The sequence below is a fragment of the Macaca nemestrina genome, chromosome 3 (assembly GCF_043159975.1).
Source record: "Macaca nemestrina isolate mMacNem1 chromosome 3, mMacNem.hap1, whole genome shotgun sequence".
NCBI lineage: Eukaryota > Metazoa > Chordata > Mammalia > Primates > Cercopithecidae > Macaca > Macaca nemestrina.
In genome coordinates, this window is record NC_092127.1 from 124,899,138 (window position 1) to 124,919,708 (window position 20,571).

The 20,571-nt window shown below is 35.4% G+C and overlaps 1 protein-coding gene across 50 annotated transcripts in view; it reads left to right on the top strand.

Moving 5' to 3' along the window:
* The window catches only part of LOC105463581 (adhesion G protein-coupled receptor L3), an 856,114-nt gene that overhangs the window by 685,208 nt on the left and 150,335 nt on the right, over positions 1-20,571 (top strand). For 48 of the 50 annotated variants that reach the window (XM_011710771.3, XM_011710772.2, XM_011710773.3 and 45 more), the window contains 2 exons: positions 7,846-8,031; positions 11,047-11,085. In XM_011710771.3, coding sequence (XP_011709073.2) covers positions 7,846-8,031; positions 11,047-11,085 — 225 coding nt within the window. The remainder of the gene's footprint in view (positions 1-7,845; positions 8,032-11,046; positions 11,086-20,571) is intronic. The other 2 variants (XM_071093442.1, XM_071093443.1) reach the window with 1 other exon arrangement.

The following is a 20,571-nucleotide window of genomic DNA, read 5'->3' on the forward strand; positions in this document are numbered from 1 at the left end:
TATATATTTTTGTATGGAAATAAGATCATTATAGTCTGCAATAACTGGAGTAAGAGAAGTAAACAGGGTGATCAGAAAGAGATTCACTTTGGATGCCACTGGAGAGGATGTGGGCCGTGACAGCCGGACAGAAAATGTGGCCATGAAACTGAATTGGGAGCAGCTATGGGAGAAATCAGTTAATGGTACCACCGTGTAGTTAGGAAAACCAGAAACCCAAGGATGGCTTTTGGTGCCTCCCTCTCCTTCCCCTCCTGCACCCAGTAAGACACTAGTCCTGTCAGGTGTAACTGTAAATTCCTCTCAGGCCAGGCCACTGCTTTTCACTTCTCTCCATACCCACTACCCCAATCCATAGCAATTTCTCCTCACCCAGATCTCCTTTCATTCACTCCTGAACCCTCTAATCCTTTCCCCTGAATTTGACTTCAAATACAAACCTAATTTGGCATATCCCATGTAAGCTCTTCAGGACCTTCCCATTATTCTTAACATAATTCCGCAAATCTTCATGATAACTTCTAAACCAGAACTACTTAATCCTGTCCTTGCTCACCTCTCCAGCTGCCTAAACACCAGATATGGTGCCCTTTGTGCAATTTCCCTAAGATTGCATGCCCCTCCCTCCTAAAAGCTGTTCCCTCTGCCCAGATGCCCCCACCCACATCCCAATCTAATTTCTTCTTTCTGTTCCATCTCAAATTAAACATTCTTCCTCAGAGAAGCATTTCCATGCCAGGTTAAAATGTCTTCAAACTACTCTACCACACTGGGATTCTGTATTGCTCTCAACAAAATTAAAATTATATATTTGTACAGTTAAATTCTTAATAACTATTTCCATGGCTAGTATATAAACTCCCTCTCATTAGAAAGCATTTTATTCAACACTGACCTTAGCACAGGGCTATAGAGATTCAAATGTTTATCAAAGAACAAATGAATATATAGGCTGAATGAACAATCATTGAAATAATAGATGGATGGATAAGCGGATGGAGATCGCTAGACAAAAACGTACGGATATGCAGGTAGCAATACTGGATTCTGAAAGTATAAAAAATTTTTTTTCCTCTTATCGTACCTAGTACTATGTCTACTCAAGCCATGTTTATTTTAGATCTTACTTTTTATGTATCATATTCTTGGCTTATTCTTTCCCCTCAATAGCACCGATTAGTATTCCATTGTACCTTGTATCCCTCGACTTTTATCTTTTAAGATTTCACTTGGTAGTTACTTCTTCTTGCCGTCCCTCAGCTTTGTGGTTGTTCTCTGTTCCCATAATACCTCATACACATTCCTGTCACAACAACTGAATTGTTGTGAACTCATATGATCTTTTACACACCTCACTCCAACCCCATGAGTGCAAGAGTTGTGTAAGATTCATCTTTATTTCCTCAGGAAATAACAAGTGTGCAAAGAATCATTGAAAGAATGAAACATTTTTGCTATGATTTATTCACTTTAAGATGAAGAGAGGGCCTGTAGTCCCACCTACTTGGGAAGCTGAAGCAGGAGGACTGCTTGAGGCCAGGAGTTCAAGGCTGCAGTTAGCTGTGATTGTGCTGCTGCACTCCAGCTTGGGAAATAGAAAAAAAAAAAAAAAAAAAAAAAAAAAAGAATAGAGGGTCAGAAAATAATTTGTTATAGCAGCTTTTATTTTACCCTAAAAAGGTACTTTTCATATTTTTACTATAAACATATTTATTTATTTATTCATTAAAGACAAGGTCTTACTCTGTACTCTGTCACCCAGGCTGGAGTGCTGTGGCATGGCCATGACTCCCTATAACCTTAACCTCCCAGGATGAAACAATTCTCCCACCTCAATCTCTCAAGTAGCAGGGACCACTGTGGGCCCTGAGAATTTTTTTTTTTTTTTTTTAATTTTGTAGACATGGGGCTTCCCTAGGTTGCCCAGGCTGGTCTCCAGCTCCTGAGCCCAAGTGATCTTCCTGCATTGGTCTCCCAAAGTACTGGGATTACAGGTGTGAGCCACCATGCCCAGCCTACAAATATTTTTATAACCTATTTGCACTTCAGTTTTTTTTTTTCCTTCCAACATTTTTGTTGTTAAACATTGAATTCCAGGGCTCTTTTGAAGGATTAAGTTTATTGTTCACAAACAACAACAACAAAAACCCCACTTCTTGAATGCTAAAATACAGTTACTATTTATAAGAGAATTCATTAGTGATTTTCTTATTTTACTTATTGATTTATAAAACTACACTGTTGTTGACACATATATGGACAGATGAATTTGCCTGGCTGTTTTTTGTAGAGATGGGGTTTCAATGTGTTGCCGAGGCTGGTCTTGAACTGCTAAGCTCAAGTGATCCACCCACCTCAGGCTCCCAAAGTGTTAGGATTACAGGTGTGAGCCATCCACCTGGCCTTCATTATTATCTTTTGTATTGAGAACAATTACATTTTGACTTGTTGGTCATCTACATTTTCAACTTTTTCATTACTGCACATAAAGAAAATGTTTAATTTTTTTCTGCCCTTTTATATTGATAAATTTTTATATAAGGGAATTACATAGGCCTTCTTTTCCACCTTTTCATTTCCCACTCCAATAATGTAATAATTCATATTGAAAACTATACTTGTATAACCACACAGAAAAAAAAAAAAAGAAATGGAATTACAATAGGAAAATACCAGTACCATTATTTCATTTTTTTCTCTATTTGATGACTAATTTTGCTATTCATAATGATCACCGATAGATGTAATTAAAGTCAATACTTGTATGCTTAGTTTTGAAGATGTATTGATGAAGAAAAAAGGATTACCTAATTTAGTAGGTCTCAAACTTTTGTCACCGTAGTATATTTAAAACCGTAGTATATTTTATGATTCACCGTAGTGAATCATAAAACCTCAGAGGTCCATCAAACTGACTTTTTTTCTTATAGAAATGATATTGTATGGTAACAAAGACAGAGAAAGAAACTTAATAATAATAACAACAAAATAATTACATAAGAACCCATGATTAACAAAATAAAACAATAGTAATTCTACAAACATATTCATTATTATAAGAGTATAATAGGTGAAAAATTATAACCTGCAAGACACTATGAATGGCACATTAATTAAAATAATGTCCCTTTGGAAAATTATAGGAATTCCAGCTATCTTAGATATCTCCATGCCCAGTGGGGGAGTTTTCCAAAGTATCAGTTGTATCAGGTGTCCAGACTTCTTGATGGAATATTGAATTTGAATACTTACACTATACTGGCATCTCACTAAATTAATTAATGAACACTGAATTTTAGAATGTGTTACTTGATTTACTATATTATCAGTAAGTAGCCCTAATTTATGTACAGAAATTTAAACGTATGGACTTTAATCACATTTATATCACTTTATGAACACTTAAAAGTACATTCATGACCCACCAGTGGGCCACGAGTGCTACTTTGATCTACATTGAATTTGTTACATACATATCCTTGAACCCTATAATGTATTCCTTTTAGTCTTACAGGTATTTTAGGCAAAAAGACCCTGACCATATTTTACAAATTTCTTATACTCAGTCCTGATATTTTCTATTTTAAGAATTTCTTGAAAGTTGGACCAGGTGCAGTGGCTCACGCCTGTGATCTCGGCACTTTGGGAGGTCAAGGCGGGCAGATGGCTTGAGATCAGGAGTTCGAGACCAGCCTGGCCAACATGGCGAAACTTAATCTCTACTGAAAATACAAAAATTAGCTGGGCATGGTGGCATGTACCTGTAATCCCAGCTACTCAGGAGACCAAGGCATGAGAATCGCTTGAACTGGGGAGGCAGAGGTTGCAGTGAGCTGAGATCATGCCACTGCTCTCCAGCCTCAGAGACAGAGGAAGACTCTGTCTCAAAAAAAAAAAAAAAAAAATTCTAGAAAGTATTGATTATATAATAATTGTTTAAAATATTTTTCATGTAAAATTTTAACATTATAGGTAAGGATTTTTCTTTTGATTCTCCCTTTTTAGGCTTTGTTCTATATATTTAAATATATAGAAATGCACATATATAAATAAACACAAATATTGTATATATTATTTCTTTTTCACAAGTAGCATATTTACAATTACTTACGTAGTGTGTTTATATTTCTCAATAGCATGCAAATATTTATTAGCATGTATATGTAAATAACTTTCATATCTGCATTTAACTCAACAATATAGCCTGAAGATTAATCTTCACATTATTGATCTCATTCATAATTTTAAACTGTTGGATAATATTTCATGGTATGGAATATTTCATGGATCAGATGGTAGTGGATTATCAGAATTTATTAACATTAGTGTCAATATACTTGCTATACAACCCCCTCACTGCCAAATTTGACTGGCTTAATTTAAAAAATTAATTAAAAGAAAATTCCAAGGTAAGAATCTTCCTGCAGAGTTTTATATAGTCATAATCCATTTTATTGTTTATCATAAACAAGCTGGAATCAACATCCTTGAACATTTCTCTTTGTATATCTGTGGGATTATTTCTTATGGTTGATACTTTGAGTTACACAGTCTTCACATGTCAAAGTTTAATAGACAATGGTAATTTACTGTCATAGGAGCAATACAAATATACACTACCAATAGTAGTTTATGAAGGTGATATTTGTTGAAACAAACCCTTGCCACCACTTAATGATATTAAATCTTTTTTGTTTTGTTTTGTTTTTACTTTTTGAGTTAGGCTTTTCTATATACATGAGAATATGACTGTAAATAATTTAGGTGTTCTAATCAGTTTAATTAATTTATTGTTTCTTTAACATTCAATCCTGATACAAACGCTAAGCATCCCAAGTAGATCATTATAACCGATAACCTACCTATTTAAATAAGAGTTTTACTTGTCCCCCTTTTAGCTTTCTGAATAGCCATTAGTGAAACAACTTACAGAGAGTATGGCTTTCTCTTTTTGTTCCCATTTTCTGTGTTGGACTACCTTTAAAAAGGGGAAGAAAATAATTTTGTACATAATGACACTATTATATATTTAAATAGTAATGGTGTTACAGGAAAAGGCTTCAGATCCAGACCCCAAGAGGGGGCTTTTGGATCTTGCCCAAGAAAGAATTTAGAGCGAGTCCGCAGTGCAAAGCAAAAGCAAGTTGATTAAGAAAGTACAGTGGTGAAAGGATAGCTATTCCATAGGCAGTGTAGGACGTTCCCAAAAGTAAGAGGAGGAAAGCATCCACCCTAGATAAAATGCTTGTATATGTATATTTTTTCTAGTTAGTTAGTTAGTTAGTTAGTTAGTTAGTTAGTGTGTTTGTTTTTGAGATAAGAGTCTGGCTCTGTCACCCAGGCTGGAGTGCAGTGGTGCAATCTGAGCTCAGGGCAACCTCCACCTCCTGGGTTCAAGCAATTCTCCTGCCTCAGTCTCCCAAGTAGCTGGGATTACAGGCACGCACCACCACGCCCGGCTAATTTTTGTATTTTTACTAGAGACGGGGTGTCACCATGTTGACCAAGCTGGCCTCAAACTGACCTCATGATACACCCGCCTCAGCCTCCCAAAGTGCTGGAATAACAGGCATGAGCCACCGTGCCCAGCCCAGTGCTTGTATATGTGTGTGTGTGTGTGTGTGTATTTATATATATGAGATAAAATGAGATACTGGGGAGATGTGCTATGCTCCAAAGGTTTGTGATAAAGCGTTAATTTTCTTTTCTGTCTTTATTTTTTTTTTTTGGATACACAGTCTCGCTCTGTCACCCAGGCTGGAGTGCAGTGGCATGATCTCGACTCACTGCAAGCTTCGCCTCCCGTATTCCTGCCATTCTCCTGCCTCAGCCTCCCAAGTAGCTGGGACTAAGGGCGTCTGCCACCACACCCGGCTAATTTATTGTATTTTTAGTAGAGACGGGGTTTCCCCATGTCGGCCAGGCTGGTCTCGATCTCCTGACTTCGTGATCCGCCCGCCTCAGCCTCCCAAAAGGCTGGGAGACCGCATCCAGCTACTTTTCTTAATTACTATATTTTGCAAAAATTAGTATTGTTGTCTTTAAAGCAAAATTAGGAATGCCTTTGTTCTCTGGATATCGGGATATCTCCCAAGGCTGCGTCTGTTTAGCAAACATTACTAGTTTGTTCCCTTAACCATAAATATCTAGAAGCTAGGAATGCCTAACTTTCTGAGAATGCAAGTCAGCGAGTCCCGGCCTCATTTTCTTAGCCCTCACTCAAAATGCAGTTACTCTGGTTGGAAGGCCTCTGACAGTAGGACAGATTAAAGTTTGAAAAGATAATATCAAATTATTAAGAAACTCCTAGAGACTTGCAACTATAATCTCAGCGCTTTAGGAGGCCAAAGTAGAAGGATAGCATAAGACCAGGAGCCCCATCTCTACAAAATTTAAAAAAAAAAAAAAAAAAAAATTAGCCATGCATAGTGGGTACACACCCGTAGTCCCAGCTATGTTGAAGGATGAGCTGGGAGGATGCCTTGAGCCCAGGAGTTCAAGGTTACAGTGAACTGTGATGAGCTATGATTGTGCCCCTGAACTTCTTCAGCCTGGGTGACAGTGAGACCTGCCTTACCAAAGAAAAAAAAAAAAAAAAAAAAAAAGCTGGGCGCGGTGGCTCATACCTGTAATCCCAGCACTTTGGGAGCCCGAGACGGGAAGATTGCCTAAGGTCAGGAGTTCAAAACCAGCCTGGCCAACATGTGAATGAAACCCCCATACAAAAATTAGCTGAGCGTGGTGGCAGGCATCTGTAATCCCAGCTACTCGGAAGGCTGGGGCAGGAGAATCGCTTGAACCCAGGAGGCAGAGGTTGCAGTGAGCCGAGAGATTGCGCCATTGCACTCCAGCCTGGGTGACAAAGGGGAAACTCTGTCTCAAAAATAAATAAATAAATAATAAATAAATAAATAAATAAATAAATAAATAAAGAGTCTCTAGAAAGTGAGAATATAGAAAGGTGAAATAGAGGTGTTCATTATTTTTACTTTGTACACTTTTTATTTATTTAATGTAAATGTGTTATAGTCCTGTTTTACTTTTTTAATTTCAAAACAAAGAAGAGTATAACTTGGGAAATTACACTTATTTACTCATTCTTGTTTCTCATGACTTTCTTACCAATTAATATATATTCCTATGTTTGAATTACCCATGGCTAACAAATTTGTTCTAATGATGATGACGTATTAGGTCTTTATCTATTTTAATATTTTTGGAGTGTTGACAATTTGACATATTCTTGTAGAATGTACTTGAAAAATCAGCATGTACTTTCAGAGAAAAAAAATACTAGAAACTAAGCAATAACATACCGGGAGAGAAATTCCTTATTCAGTTAGTAAGAAGACGAAAATCACTTTGAAAAGCCCAGATTTTATTTCTGGTAGAATTTTCACAGAGCTTAGCAGCTGATGAGTATTCACTGTGAACTAAGTGCTAAACTAGACACAAAGGAAAATGTGTACGTGCCTCTGAGAACTTACAATGTGGTTGGGGATCCACAACACACAAGCAACTAAGTCAACTTCAGAAACTCACAGAGAAAAACCACAGGGCAAACCTTAGACTTAACTACCCAAATAGATAATTAAGGTAAACATGATTTTTCAAAGTAAGTTTCCTCAGGAGGAGCTTTCTGAAGACATGAGTTTAAAGTCAAGTTTTGAAGAAAAAGATGAATTCGCAGGAAAAATTGGGGAGTGTATTCCAGATGAAGATGGAGTTTAACAACTGTTTCTTTAATCAATCATTACAATTACATGCAAACATGATCATTGAAAGAAACCAATAAAAGTATTTATGTGAGATCTCTTTCCTTTGTATTCCGTTTAAAAATTATAGTTGAAATCTGGTGAGACAGCTGCCAACATTGCTAGAGAGCTGGCTGAACAGACAAGAAATCACTTGAATGCTGGGGACATCAGCTACTCTGTCCGGGCCATGGACCAGCTGGTAGGCCTCCTAGATGTACAACTTCGGAACTTGACCCCAGGTGGAAAAGATAGCGCTGCCCGGAGTTTGAACAAGGTAAGGACCCCAATTATGTGTGTGTGTGTGTGGTGTGTGTGTCTATATATGTGTGTGTGTGTATATATATGTCTTTAAAGTTTTCGTAAAATCAGAAAGACTTCACTGCTTAATTTTCCCCCTTCTATAGAATATAATCATTATAAAGAGAATCAAGTTATTTTCAATTCCTTTGTTATTTCGTTATAATAATAGAACTACGTGGTTCTTAATCTAAAGAAATGATAAATGATAATCTCTGTATATATATTTTGAATTTATAATTCTGTTTTCCATGGCAGTTATTCTGGTATGCTAAATTCAGAGAGGGTTAATGTACATAAATGCAGTTTCTTTTTTCTTTCAAACTTTTATGTTAAGATAATTGACAATGAAATAAATGTCTAATCAATAAGTAAGACTTTAGAACATAATAACAAGAAGATATTACAGATCTTCTTCTGGAAGGATGGATGAATCTCTAACATCCATTATAGATTATTTAAAAACTGAGATAATTTACCCTAATTAATAAAACTTTTAAAAAATTCATAAGGCAAGTAATTAAGTTTAATTTCTACTTCCTTTTGACTTTGAAATCACTCAGATTTTGTATCACTAACATTAAAATGTTAAAAGCTTAAATATTTTCCAGCAAATTTGAATTGTAATTTAAAAAATTATTTATGTTTTCAACTTCAGGGAAAATACATTTTATGAATTTTCATTTATATTTACGTAAATGAAATAGGCATTTATTTACATAAACATTTAAAATATATTTCATATATTTATAAATAATATAATTATGTAACAAAATATCACATGGTGAATTAACCCCATGGTAAAACATATTAGCATAGCTACCTTCAAATGACATGTGTTCCCTGACTGGCTGGCATTTGTGTAGTAGAGATGTTCAATGATTGAAACTGAATTTTAGGGCCTTGAATATCATGATAGCCTTACTACTTTAAAAAAGAAGAATTTGACATTGCCAGACTAATATTCCTCTATGGAATTCACTAAAAGAACATTCTCGTTTAGAATGAAAATGACTGCAAAGTAGTCTTTTAATATGTTTAGTTCTTCTATGGCTTACTAGGTTAAGAATTTCACTCATCAAAGGGAAATAAATTTTCTAAATAATGATTATTCAACACAGAAAAGCCAGGTATTTTATCTGGCAAACAGTTTTGTTTGTTTGTTTGTTTGTTTTTTGTTTGTTTTGCAATTTCATCTGCAGAAAACAGGTACAGTTTTATTATTCGATACAAATTATTATTTTTTTCATTCTGAGCATAAAGGAGTTATTTTTGTCACTTATGCCCTTGATAGAATCACAACTAATTGCTTGATGGAATATAATCCACAGCTACCTATATAATCTGGGCATGCTGTGATTTTAATGCGTTGTTGCCCAGACTGGCTGGATGCTATTAATGAATATTGCTGCCAGCTATTGTTATCATAATGTACTGGATGTAGTCATTTCTATTAATGTTACATATCCATAACATGACTTGTTATAGCAGTACTTTGTATCTTTATTTAAAAATGGTGTTGATGTCTGACAATATCAGGTAAAGCTGGCAATTAATGTCACATTCTAACTGGCTACAGCTAATCAGCTTGCCTACTCTGAATATTAAATAACTAAATAATGGGCAAATTTCCATTTGTGAAGCTTTTTAATGCTTTCTTTTGTTACCCATTTGGCTCTTTTCAATTGTTTATATAATGTGGTTTGTCATATGTTAATTTGCATGATGGGGTAAGGAGAAGGGAGGGCAAAGTTTATTTACATGCTTGCTGGCTTGCTCTCATTTCCTGTGGTTCCCACTTTCCCTGAAGCAGTTATAACCCATCAGATTTGAAAAGTCAACTCAGTACAAATTAACTGTGCTCTGTATTGAAATTCTAGAGGGTTAGAGTCCTGCAAACTACGATGCAAGTCAGTGATCCAAATGACAGCCCTGGCAATTTACTTGCACTCATTCCTCACTTAATTCTTTAGAGGAGTAACTGCTCTATGCTCATTGAAGAATGCATGAATTAGAGTTGGGAGAGTATAAGCCACACAAAAGGCATCTGGGTAACTGCTTCTTAAAACTGGGTAATTTTCTCCTTCGACAATCAAGGCTACTAAGGAAAAAAATATATATATATAGGAAAGAAGAGGAAAACCCACAAATGAATTTATAAAATTTTAGCTCATTTATTTAAACATGGTGGATAAACTGCTATTAATTATTCATTTTATCACCAGGAAATAATGTTTGGGACATAACATGAGTTGTTGCTAACCTTTTGCCCAGAAAGACATCACTCTCTATGCAAACAAACAAACAGAAATATACTTCTTATCCCACCAAAGTTTCTATCATTTGATTTTTGGCCAAAACTGTCAAAAGAAATTCTTCAAGAAATAAAAGCAGCGATTAATCAGGAGAATAATCACATTCTTTTAATCAGTAGTAGTTATCTCTAGTATGTGCCCATTAGAATCAAAGAGTCATAATGAATGGGCATTTCCTTTTTCCTGATAAACAGAAGTTGTTGTATATATGAAGAACATATGATTTGTGGTGCACATTAACCATTTATATTATCTGTAAACCACAAATAATGTTTGAAAAATGGGTTCCAAACTTTTGACGTAATTTCCTTAACTTCATGTCTTTGTCACCCATAAATTCATAACTAACCTAATGTGAAATGAATCATTGCAGATGAATGAAGTATATTGATTTTTACTAATTTCTACTAAATGTATTCAAAGATTTCTTGCTATCATTAACAACTTCATACCATACAGTTTTCACTTAGGTTGTTCTGAAAGGATGTTGGCTACTATTTTTCAAGCCATTGCTTGCTTACATTTTGCTGCTGCTTAGCTTTCATTTTCTTCTGAAAAGCAGTGAATGACAAAATAAGGTGTTTTGTGTAGATGTGTTCTTTTATTTTTCTTGTTTTCTTCTGTCACTAACTTGTTTTTTCTATTCTGTGTTTAATCTGCTGTCTTAATGGATTCAGCTTCAGAAAAGAGAGCGCTCTTGCAGAGCCTATGTCCAGGTACTTTCTGCGTTTTTATAAATGTGTTAAGTTGTTGAATGTCTGTGTTGTGATGGCATGCATGGACACCTGATAGAAAAACGATAATGTACCTTACTGAAATAAAGGAATTTCATGGGGGGCAGAAGGGTGGGAACAGAAAAACAAAAGCGTTGGCAGGGCCAATGCTCTGTCAAACAAGAGGAACACAGACTAAGAAGGAGGTGCAACTTGAGGTGTGAACTTTTTCATCATCACTAAGAGGTGAGTTGGGTATAATCTATAAAATCCCTATCTATAAAATCCCTATTTATTTTTCATAGCGGTGGTATGAAAACATTTCATTTTTTCATTGGGTCAGCCCATATTTGAGTAGCAAGTCGTTCAGAAATGAAACTAAATCAGTCTTACAAAACAACAAGTAATCCAGGATACTTGGAATATCATGCTTCTGTTCCTCAGTAAAGCTGTTTATTGGCTCAAGGCATGATTGTGACTATCTTACTCTCTTACTTATTGCGAAAACTGTAATCCCAATGTAAATGTGCTGTGTTTCTGGCTGACACGCTCTAATTTGTAAGCATGTTGTAATTTATAAGCAATAAACCATACCTATCTTTATGGATTTTGTATGACAGAGAACAACCTCAGAAGCAAGCTCTCTAGTTTTTGTTTTGTTTTGTTTTATAAGAAATTAAGGAAAGAAACAAAAAAGGCAGGAGGAACAATGAAAATGTTTGGCTGTAAACTTTATTCTACATGTATACATTTCACAGCATTTTAAAAAAGAAAGTCCATCTGCATTTATAAAGAGATACCCTCAAGAACCAAATTAATGGGTATGAGATTAATTTGGTTCTTGAGGGTCTCTCTTTATAAATGGCAGTTTAAAAACAAAACTTTATCAGTTAATTTGAAGGTGAACATAATATCAGGGTGTTTACTTCTTTAAACCAAAATTCTTAAGTTAGGTTGATATAAATAGTAAAAATTGATTTGTTTATTTATGCCTTTCCAGTGATCTGAATATTCACACCTGCTATCCTTCTGGGTAGTATAGAATTGAGAATTGGATTTATAATGAGAAAGTGACTTAATGAGCATAAAATCATAGCAAAAGGAACTGGATAGGCTTGGGACAAACTTAGATTGTGAAAAGCACAATACAGTAGATTTTTTAATGAATGGAAATACCTCTGTGTGCCAGCTATAATCATTTGCTTAATTCTGGCTGGCAAATTCTTTTTCTTGCAGCTATGCCATTTGTAAATTCTATACTTGACTATCTTCATATCCTCAACAATTATAAGTGAACAAAGCAAATATAATACAGTCCTTGTCTAGAATTTTACTATCTAGGAGAAAACATTGATTAATAAATGTTAGTACTCTAACACTTCAGAGGAATGAAAATGCAGTTGAGTAGACTCAACTTTCTTTAGATATACTCTCGTTCTGGAAATGTATACTGATCACTTTGATTGGATTTGGTGTCTTCTAAGTCTCCTGAGCAACACAAGAACACATTACAAATGTTCCCTATAAGTCGGCTAAATTTGTAGTTGGCTAAAGGTGTCTATTATGATTATGTGTGGTTTCTGTAGGGAAGGAAGTATTTCTTTCCTGATCTATAGCTAGGTTCATGACTCAGGCCCCTATAACAAAAGACAGGTTAACAAGAGAAAAACAAAAATTTATTTTGTGTAAGTTTTATGTGAGATAGCAGCATTTGGTTATGACCCCAAGAAACAGAAAAACTTGTATTTTTTTATGTGTAGGTTTGATAAAGAGGAGACAGTCGTGGGAAAGTGCAACTGGACAAAGGGGGAATTATCTAATGGTAGTACATTGGGGGGAACTTAGCAAGGCATTTGTTCAGATTGTTCTGGGCATCTCTGTGTCTTGGGATCCTTCCTTTGAGGTATAGGGAGATGTGAATTAGGTTGATGTAAACGCTAAAAATTAATTTGTTCATTTATGCCTTTCCAATGATCTGAATATTCACATTCCACTATCCTTCTGGGTAGTATAGAATTGAGAATTGGACATTCTTTAAGGAGAATATTATGACTTGATTCAGGGGAAAGTTAGAAAATTCTTGCTCAGTTGTTTGATTTGCATCAGGAGAAAAAGGCAGGGTGAAGATGAGAATTACCTTCCTGCTTTTGCTGTTTTCTCAAATGCCAACGTGCCATATTTTGGAGTCACATGTTCTGAGTCTCATCATTCTTACTACTTTAATCTCAGCATTGTTTTGCAGAATGAGCAATTAGAAACTTAAAAACCAGATTGAAAAAAAATATTATTTTATTCTTGCGCTTTTCATTCTGAATGTGAAGCGAAGCTATTAGAATAAGGCTAATAAGGACATTTTGTGAAAATACTATTTAAAAGGAAAAAGAAAATTTCAACATTGAACAGAGATTAGGAAGATAAACTTTTAATTTGTGTTTTATTTTATAAAATAATGAATCTTTGTGTATAAGAAACTGTCCAGGTTTATTTTTCTAAGGTTTTGGGGAAAATTGCTTGCGAGGTCTATATAGGTGTGTTTATATACATATACACATATATATATGTATATATAAATATATATCTATATATGACCTATACTCTTAGTGAGTGCAGTAGGTAGAGAAATAAAAATATCCTTTATCATCAAAAGCTGAAGATCATTTTTGAGCTGAGCAGTGTTAGGATTGTTTTTGATTGCAATCTATGCTATCCTTTAATGGGGCCTTTGGGATAATTAGTCTTTTGGTATTTAAACCTATGAAATGCATGGTCATTCAAACATGAATCTCTGGTGCAAAATTAATAGCAGTTTATTCAATGGTTGATTTCCTGGGTTATAACACTATGAATAAATGTTTCAGCTACTGAGTAAACATTATAACACCAAACACAAACAGAATATTGGTGTATCAGAAATGCTCTGCTCTCTAATACATTACACCACCTCTGTTCCTCTTAATGTAAATCATTATTCCATGAAATTCCAGAGTGAATAATCCTTTAAACTTTAGTCTATTTACATTTTGAAGACTTGTTTTATGTTTCTTATTGTTTCTATGTTCAGAGTACATTCAGACCTATCTATGAAATAGGTGTGAAATATGTTTGAAGTGCTTTATGCATTAAATTTGAAATAAGATTATTTCTAAGTCATCATAAATTTTTTAAAAATATATGGCCTTTTCATAGGCATAAGCAATGAATCTTTTAGGGTTGATTTTGGCTGTCTAACTCCATTTAGCTTTCAATTACTTAGAAGTTCAGTGTCTATTTTATGAATTATCCAGAGTTATCTTTTGTATCTTCTTACTTTTAACCTTTTGTTTATCTCACACACAAATGAAAGCACAGTGAAATTTTAACTATCACTTGTCAACTATGATAACTGACCTGTAGTTGTACAATTAAAAGTGGCTGGTGTGATATTTTAAATAATATGTGAATCTCCTTAAAAGCCATTATGTTTGCATCCCAAGAGTTTTAACAAAAAAAAAAAAAAAAAAAAATTGAGTTTAATGTGCATATTTTAATTGTAATTATAATCTTAGATTACACTAAAATTCTTGTTGGGTATCACAAGATATAAATTGATATGTGTCATAGTAAAACATATTACTTCCATTTCTTAGACACAATGACATGGCCCTACAGAGCCCCGGGTACTCAAGAAGCTAAGGCAGAAGGATTTTTTGAGCCTGGGGAACTTAGTGAGACCCATGTCTCTTAAAAAAACAAGAAAAGACAGAGAGTTTTCAGTTTTATATTAGAGAAAACAAGTAAGACTTGTGTTACACGTGCATATTAAACAGTTACCGTGATTTAATATTAACAGAAGAGGCCTTATAGATGAAGATGAGATAGTGTACTAGCCCAGGGTCACACAAATAGCACTGATGGTACTACTGCTTCTCTCCTGACATGTGTCCTGTGCTGCTTCAACACCATGATTAAGAATAACAATGATTTGTTATTAAAAATAAATTAATTTCCTGGAATCCTAACACTTTGGAAGGCCAAGGCGGGCAGATCACTTGAGACCAGGAGTTTGAGACCAGCCTGGCCAACGTGGTGAAACCTTGTCTTTACTAAAAATACAAAAATTAGCTGGGCATGGTGGTACATGCCTGTAATCTCAGCTACTCGGGAGGCTGAGGTAGGAGAATTGCTTGAACCAGGGAGGTGGAGGTTGCAGTGAGCTGAGATCGTGCCACTGCACTCCAGCTTGGGCGACAGAGTGAGACTCCATCTCCAAAAAAATAAAAATAAATAAAAATAAATTTATTAAGCATTAATTATGTGCCATTATTGTACAGAGCAATTAGAATACATTCTTATTTAATATTCACAACCACCATATGATATAATTATTGTGATTTTTAACTTACAAATGAAAAATTGGAGGCCCAGGGAGGGTTACATGACTTTCACAAGATCGCACAATAATAATTGAGGGTGCCCTAAATTCAAAGCTAAGTTTTTCTAATTCAGATGCTTGTGCTCCTAATCTCTGAGATACTGTTATTAGCAGGACTGATCTCATCTTTTGGTGATAGGGGGCAAGATATATCATTAGGTTTATGTTTATTGATTTTTTGCACTGTATTCCAAGCATGGAATGCAGTAAAACATTTTTTTTTAATCTCTTTTTTGAGACAGAGGTAAAATGGCTATGTGGTAATTTTGTGCTGCCATCTTAAGGTCATATCCAAATATAATTTGCTTTGAGGTCCTTTTATTTTCAGAGGAAACTCTGATGAAAAAGTTTTCATCTTAAGAGAATAAAAAACCAGCAGAAAGATACAGTAACTATGTTAAAGGGGAACTGTCCAACTGTTTTCCAGAGACAGTACCATTTTCCACCAGCAATATATGAGGATTCCAGGCTGGGCGCACTGGCTCACGCCTGTAATCCCAGCACTTTGGGAAGCCGAGGCGGGCGGATCACTTGAGGTCAAGAGTTGGAGATCAGCCTGGGCAATATGGTCAAACTCTGTCTCTACTGAAAATACAAAATTAGCTGGGCTTGGTGACACATGCCTGTAATCCCAGCTACTTGGGAAGCTGAGGCAGGAGAATCGCTTGAACCTGGGAAGCAGAGGATGCGGTGAGCCGAGATCATGCCATTGCACTCCAGCCTGGGCCGCAAGAGTAAATCTCCGTCTCACCAAAAAAAAAAAAAAAAAAAAGAGGATTCCAGTTGCCCCACAACCTCACTAACATTTGTTATTTTCTGTCTTTCTTACTATTGCCATGCTAGTATTTGTGAATTGAGGAAGTTCTTGACTGTAGTCATGAGATTGGGGGCAGAGGAAAGTTTAAAAATATAATTTACGAACCAGTACAAATCATGTGGTTTCAGAGAGAGGTTCATGGTTTTCGTGAGAATATGGGAGTAGAGTATGACCTCCAAGAGCTTAAGAACAACTGCCTTTATGTTTTCTAAATGTGACCAGAACTTAGGTTTGCATTTTTTCCTTATCTTTCAACCTCAAATTGTCATTTTTAAAATAGTAATAGTTGTTAGCATTGTTCTCCTCTTTAGCAGGAACTATTAAGAATTACTGGTGTTTATTTTTTACTACTTTTAAGACAGGACATTTTCCTCATGATTAAAAATATTTTCATTTTTATCAATAGTTTCTTTTGCCCACCAAATCTCAGAGGCAGTGTGTACTTGCTAGAGAGTCTGCAGTTGACCATGCTTAATGGAAAATATAAGTTCATCTAGGTATTGATGTGATTCCTTTGAGTCATTGTGTAGACTCTGTTGTGGTCACTTGCATAGCTCGGTTGAGAACTGATCAGAAAAAAAAAAAAGGCAGGTGTGAATTTAAAAACAAAAATCACACACCTGGTTTTTCTTCTTCTTCTTTTGTTTTTGAAAGGCAGGTAGTCTATATGATTTTTTTCATGCTTAAAGAGTATTATTATAGTATACTAAAGTATGCAATATATATACTATATAGGTATATAGGACATAGAGAGCTTATTACTGTAATATATTTTATATATATAGTATGATATAATACTATATCCTAGTAATGGAAAACCATCACATAGTGAACAACAAAAATATTTAAGAATTACTAGTTAAGCACATGTGCCCAGTATAATCTTACCAGCTCTGCGAGTACAGCAGTACACATAATAGGCAAAAATCCCTGCACTCTCTTCTAAGGTGAAAATCCTAGTGAAAGAATATGAACAATACACTGAATATGTAAAATATATGGTATGCCAGATGATGATAAATGCTATAGAGTAAAATAAAGCAAGAAAGCATGAAATGAATTACCGAGGTGATATTTGAGCAAAACTCGAAAGGAGATAAAGGAGTCAACTATGCTGATACGCAGGAGGGAGCATTTTAGCAGAGAGAACAGAAAGTTCCTGAAGCGGAAGTATTCTTGTTGGTAATGAAGGAGGCTAGTGCGACTGGAACAGAGTGAAAAAGAAGAGGATCACAGGGTGTGAGCTTGTGGTACCACAAGGCTCAGATTCTGATAGATGATTGTAAGGCCTTCAGCTTTTATTCAGAAAAGCCTAGTAAACAAACCACTGCAGGTTTCTGAGGAGAGGATAATTATCTGATGTGTGTTACAAGTAGAGAGTAGCCAATAGCAAGAAAAGTAAGGGCCAAAGCTGGGTGACCATTTGGGTAATGACAGCCACTTGGATTAGTATATTAGTGCGCATACTGAGGTAATTATTCGGATTCAGAATTTTTAAAAAAAATGAAATAAGATTCGCTAAGAGAGTGTGTGGAGTTTTCAGAGAAAAAGAGGAGTTGAAATGACAGAATGTTTTTTGCCTGAGCAATTGGAAGGATGAAGTCGCCGTTAGTTGTTGAGATGGTCTATCTGCAGCCAATTTGGGAGGGTCAGGAAGAGAACTCCACTACGGCTCATGTTAAGTTTGAGATTCTTATTAGACATGCAATATCGATGTTAAATATGTCATTAAATATACAATCATGGTGTTCATTTGTGAGATTAGCCTAGAAATAATTATTTGGTAGTGTTATGCTTAGAGTGGCATTTGAAATCAGTGTTCTAGATGAATCCATCAAGGGGATGAGTATAAAGAGAGAAAAGAAGAGAATCTGGGACTGAGCCCTAGGACTCTGTAACATGAAAAGGTTGGGGAAATGAAGAGAAGTCAGCAATAGAGACTAAAAAACAGCCTTAAGGAATGAGGAGCACCAGGAGAGTATGGTATCCTGGAGTCAACTGAAGTTATTGCAGAGAGGATGAAATGATGTGAAGTGCTGCTGAATCTGCTCAGAAATGCTGATACAGCTTTTCAAAGATAAAAGTAATGTCAACTTTTGATAATTAAAAAAATTCCAAAGCCCACATGTCTACATTATTACATGCAATATCTAAACATTTTTGCCCATTCTTTTCAATTTTTTTGTATTATAAATGCACACTTTCTGTGAACCAAAGTTGCTACTTGCGCCTTTGACAAAGTGCAAATTGAATTATGCCAGTTTTACTTGTGTGCCTTTGGTGCATAAGACAAGAAGGATTCTAAGCTCCATTTATACTGCTAGGAAGAAATTAATGAGTATTTTCAAGTTCCTTGTTTGGTCACTTAATTGGCTGTGTGACAAAGAGCTCTGTGGTGCATGTCAAACAACTTTCAGAGTCCTCTAATGATTTGTGCTTTGCTTGACTTGTGATACTATTCTGTGTGGCCTGTCAGGCTGGATATCCTTGTTAAAGTGGCTAGAATAAATTGGCTAGCAGTGTGCATACAATGTAGTATATTAACTGCAGCAACAGGGAGTACTTTTAGCAGCTCTTTCAAGAGATTTAGATGTTTGCCCATAAGCATCAAAGCCAACCCAAACTTTCATTTAATATAATTAAAAGGACATCTGAAAGTAGTTTGAATCACAGCAGGTTCTTGTGGTTTGGTAACCCTTTGTTAAAACCCTGTGAACTTAATATATTTCACAGCTTGATAAATCTGCACTTGATTTATGTCAGTAAGAAAGAAAATATAAATCTGCACCCTGCATGTTTCTGGTGCCCTAAACCTATTGTTAAAAGACATTGAGATCAAAGAAAGTGACTTCTATCTACAAAACCAGAGTACTGTAGTTTTTTTCAGATAAAGAATGGTTATAAGAATTCCTTTCTATAAATTGTAGACCTTAAACGCTACTACATACAAAGCAATCATTGAATCAAAAGAGTAAAATCATAAGTAATGTAAGCAGAGTAATCACACAGGTATTATTGAAAAATGTGAACAGGTCAAGTTGTAAATCTAATGATTTAAAAACTTCCAAAGGACAGTGACAGATGTTGATGATGGAGATTCTGCACTGACGTGGAAAGAACATCATTCTGGGAATCTCCCACAATTCCCCTAGTGAATGTGTCAGGTTAGATAGAAATGACTGCTTTAGAAAGCCATTTCTGCCTCCTTCGTTTTGTACATTTCCTGTAAATAAACAAATGTTCCAGCTGCTGTTTGTATATGCATGGTTTGTGAATGCTTCAGGAAGTAATTCTAATGAGGGTGTGAAAAAAGTGTCTTTCTGTTTTTAAATAAAATGTTGTCATCTAAAACAAAAATGTTTTCTCTCTTCTTTGCACCAACTTGTGTTCTCTTCTCTTATTTAATTTTCTGATCAAAGTCTGGGCCATTATGTAATTGTAAAACTGTTTACTTAAAGTCCATTCTATGCATCAATGCTTTCTGAACATAAGTTTACCTTCAGAAAAGTTTTAAATACATAGAAAATAAATAGATATTATTTCTATGCAAATGCAAGAGAATACATATCAATTTACTTTTCCATTTATTTAATAGTTTGATGGTTACATAGCTAACCAGAAGGCAAAGGATATTAAAAACAGCATTACATGTCGGGCACAGTGGCTTACGCCTGTAATCCCAGCACTTTAGGAGGCCGAGGCAGGTGGATCACCTGAGATCAGGAGTTCGAGACCAACATGAACAACATGGAGAAACCCCTTTCTACTAAAAATACAAAATTAGCCGGGCATGGTGGCACATGCCTGTAATCCCAGCTACTCGGGAGGCTGAGACAGGAGAATTGCTTGAACCCGAGAGGCGGAGTTTGCGGTGAGCCAAGATCGTGCCATTGCACACCAGCTTGGGCAACAGAGCAAGACTCCATCTCAAAAAAAAAAACCAAAAAAAAAAAAAAACAACATTACAGATTTAAGATCCTACTTTCTGAAACTATCATTAATTTTTTGGTACAGATCAGAAAAGAAATGGAAATTTTGAAGTCCAATTTGCAGTAAAGTATTTGTCTGAGGGTGTGGAACCAAACAAATGATTTTTTAGGACTGCTCCCAGAGTTACAATTTTTATGTATTCCTTTGTTTAATATATGAATCTTGGACAGCTGGTAGTAACGGAAAGTTAGCTATGGTAGCTTAAACAAACCAGGGCTTTATTCTTGCATATGAAAAATGCAGACGAGGCAGTCCAAGATTAGCTTGGAAA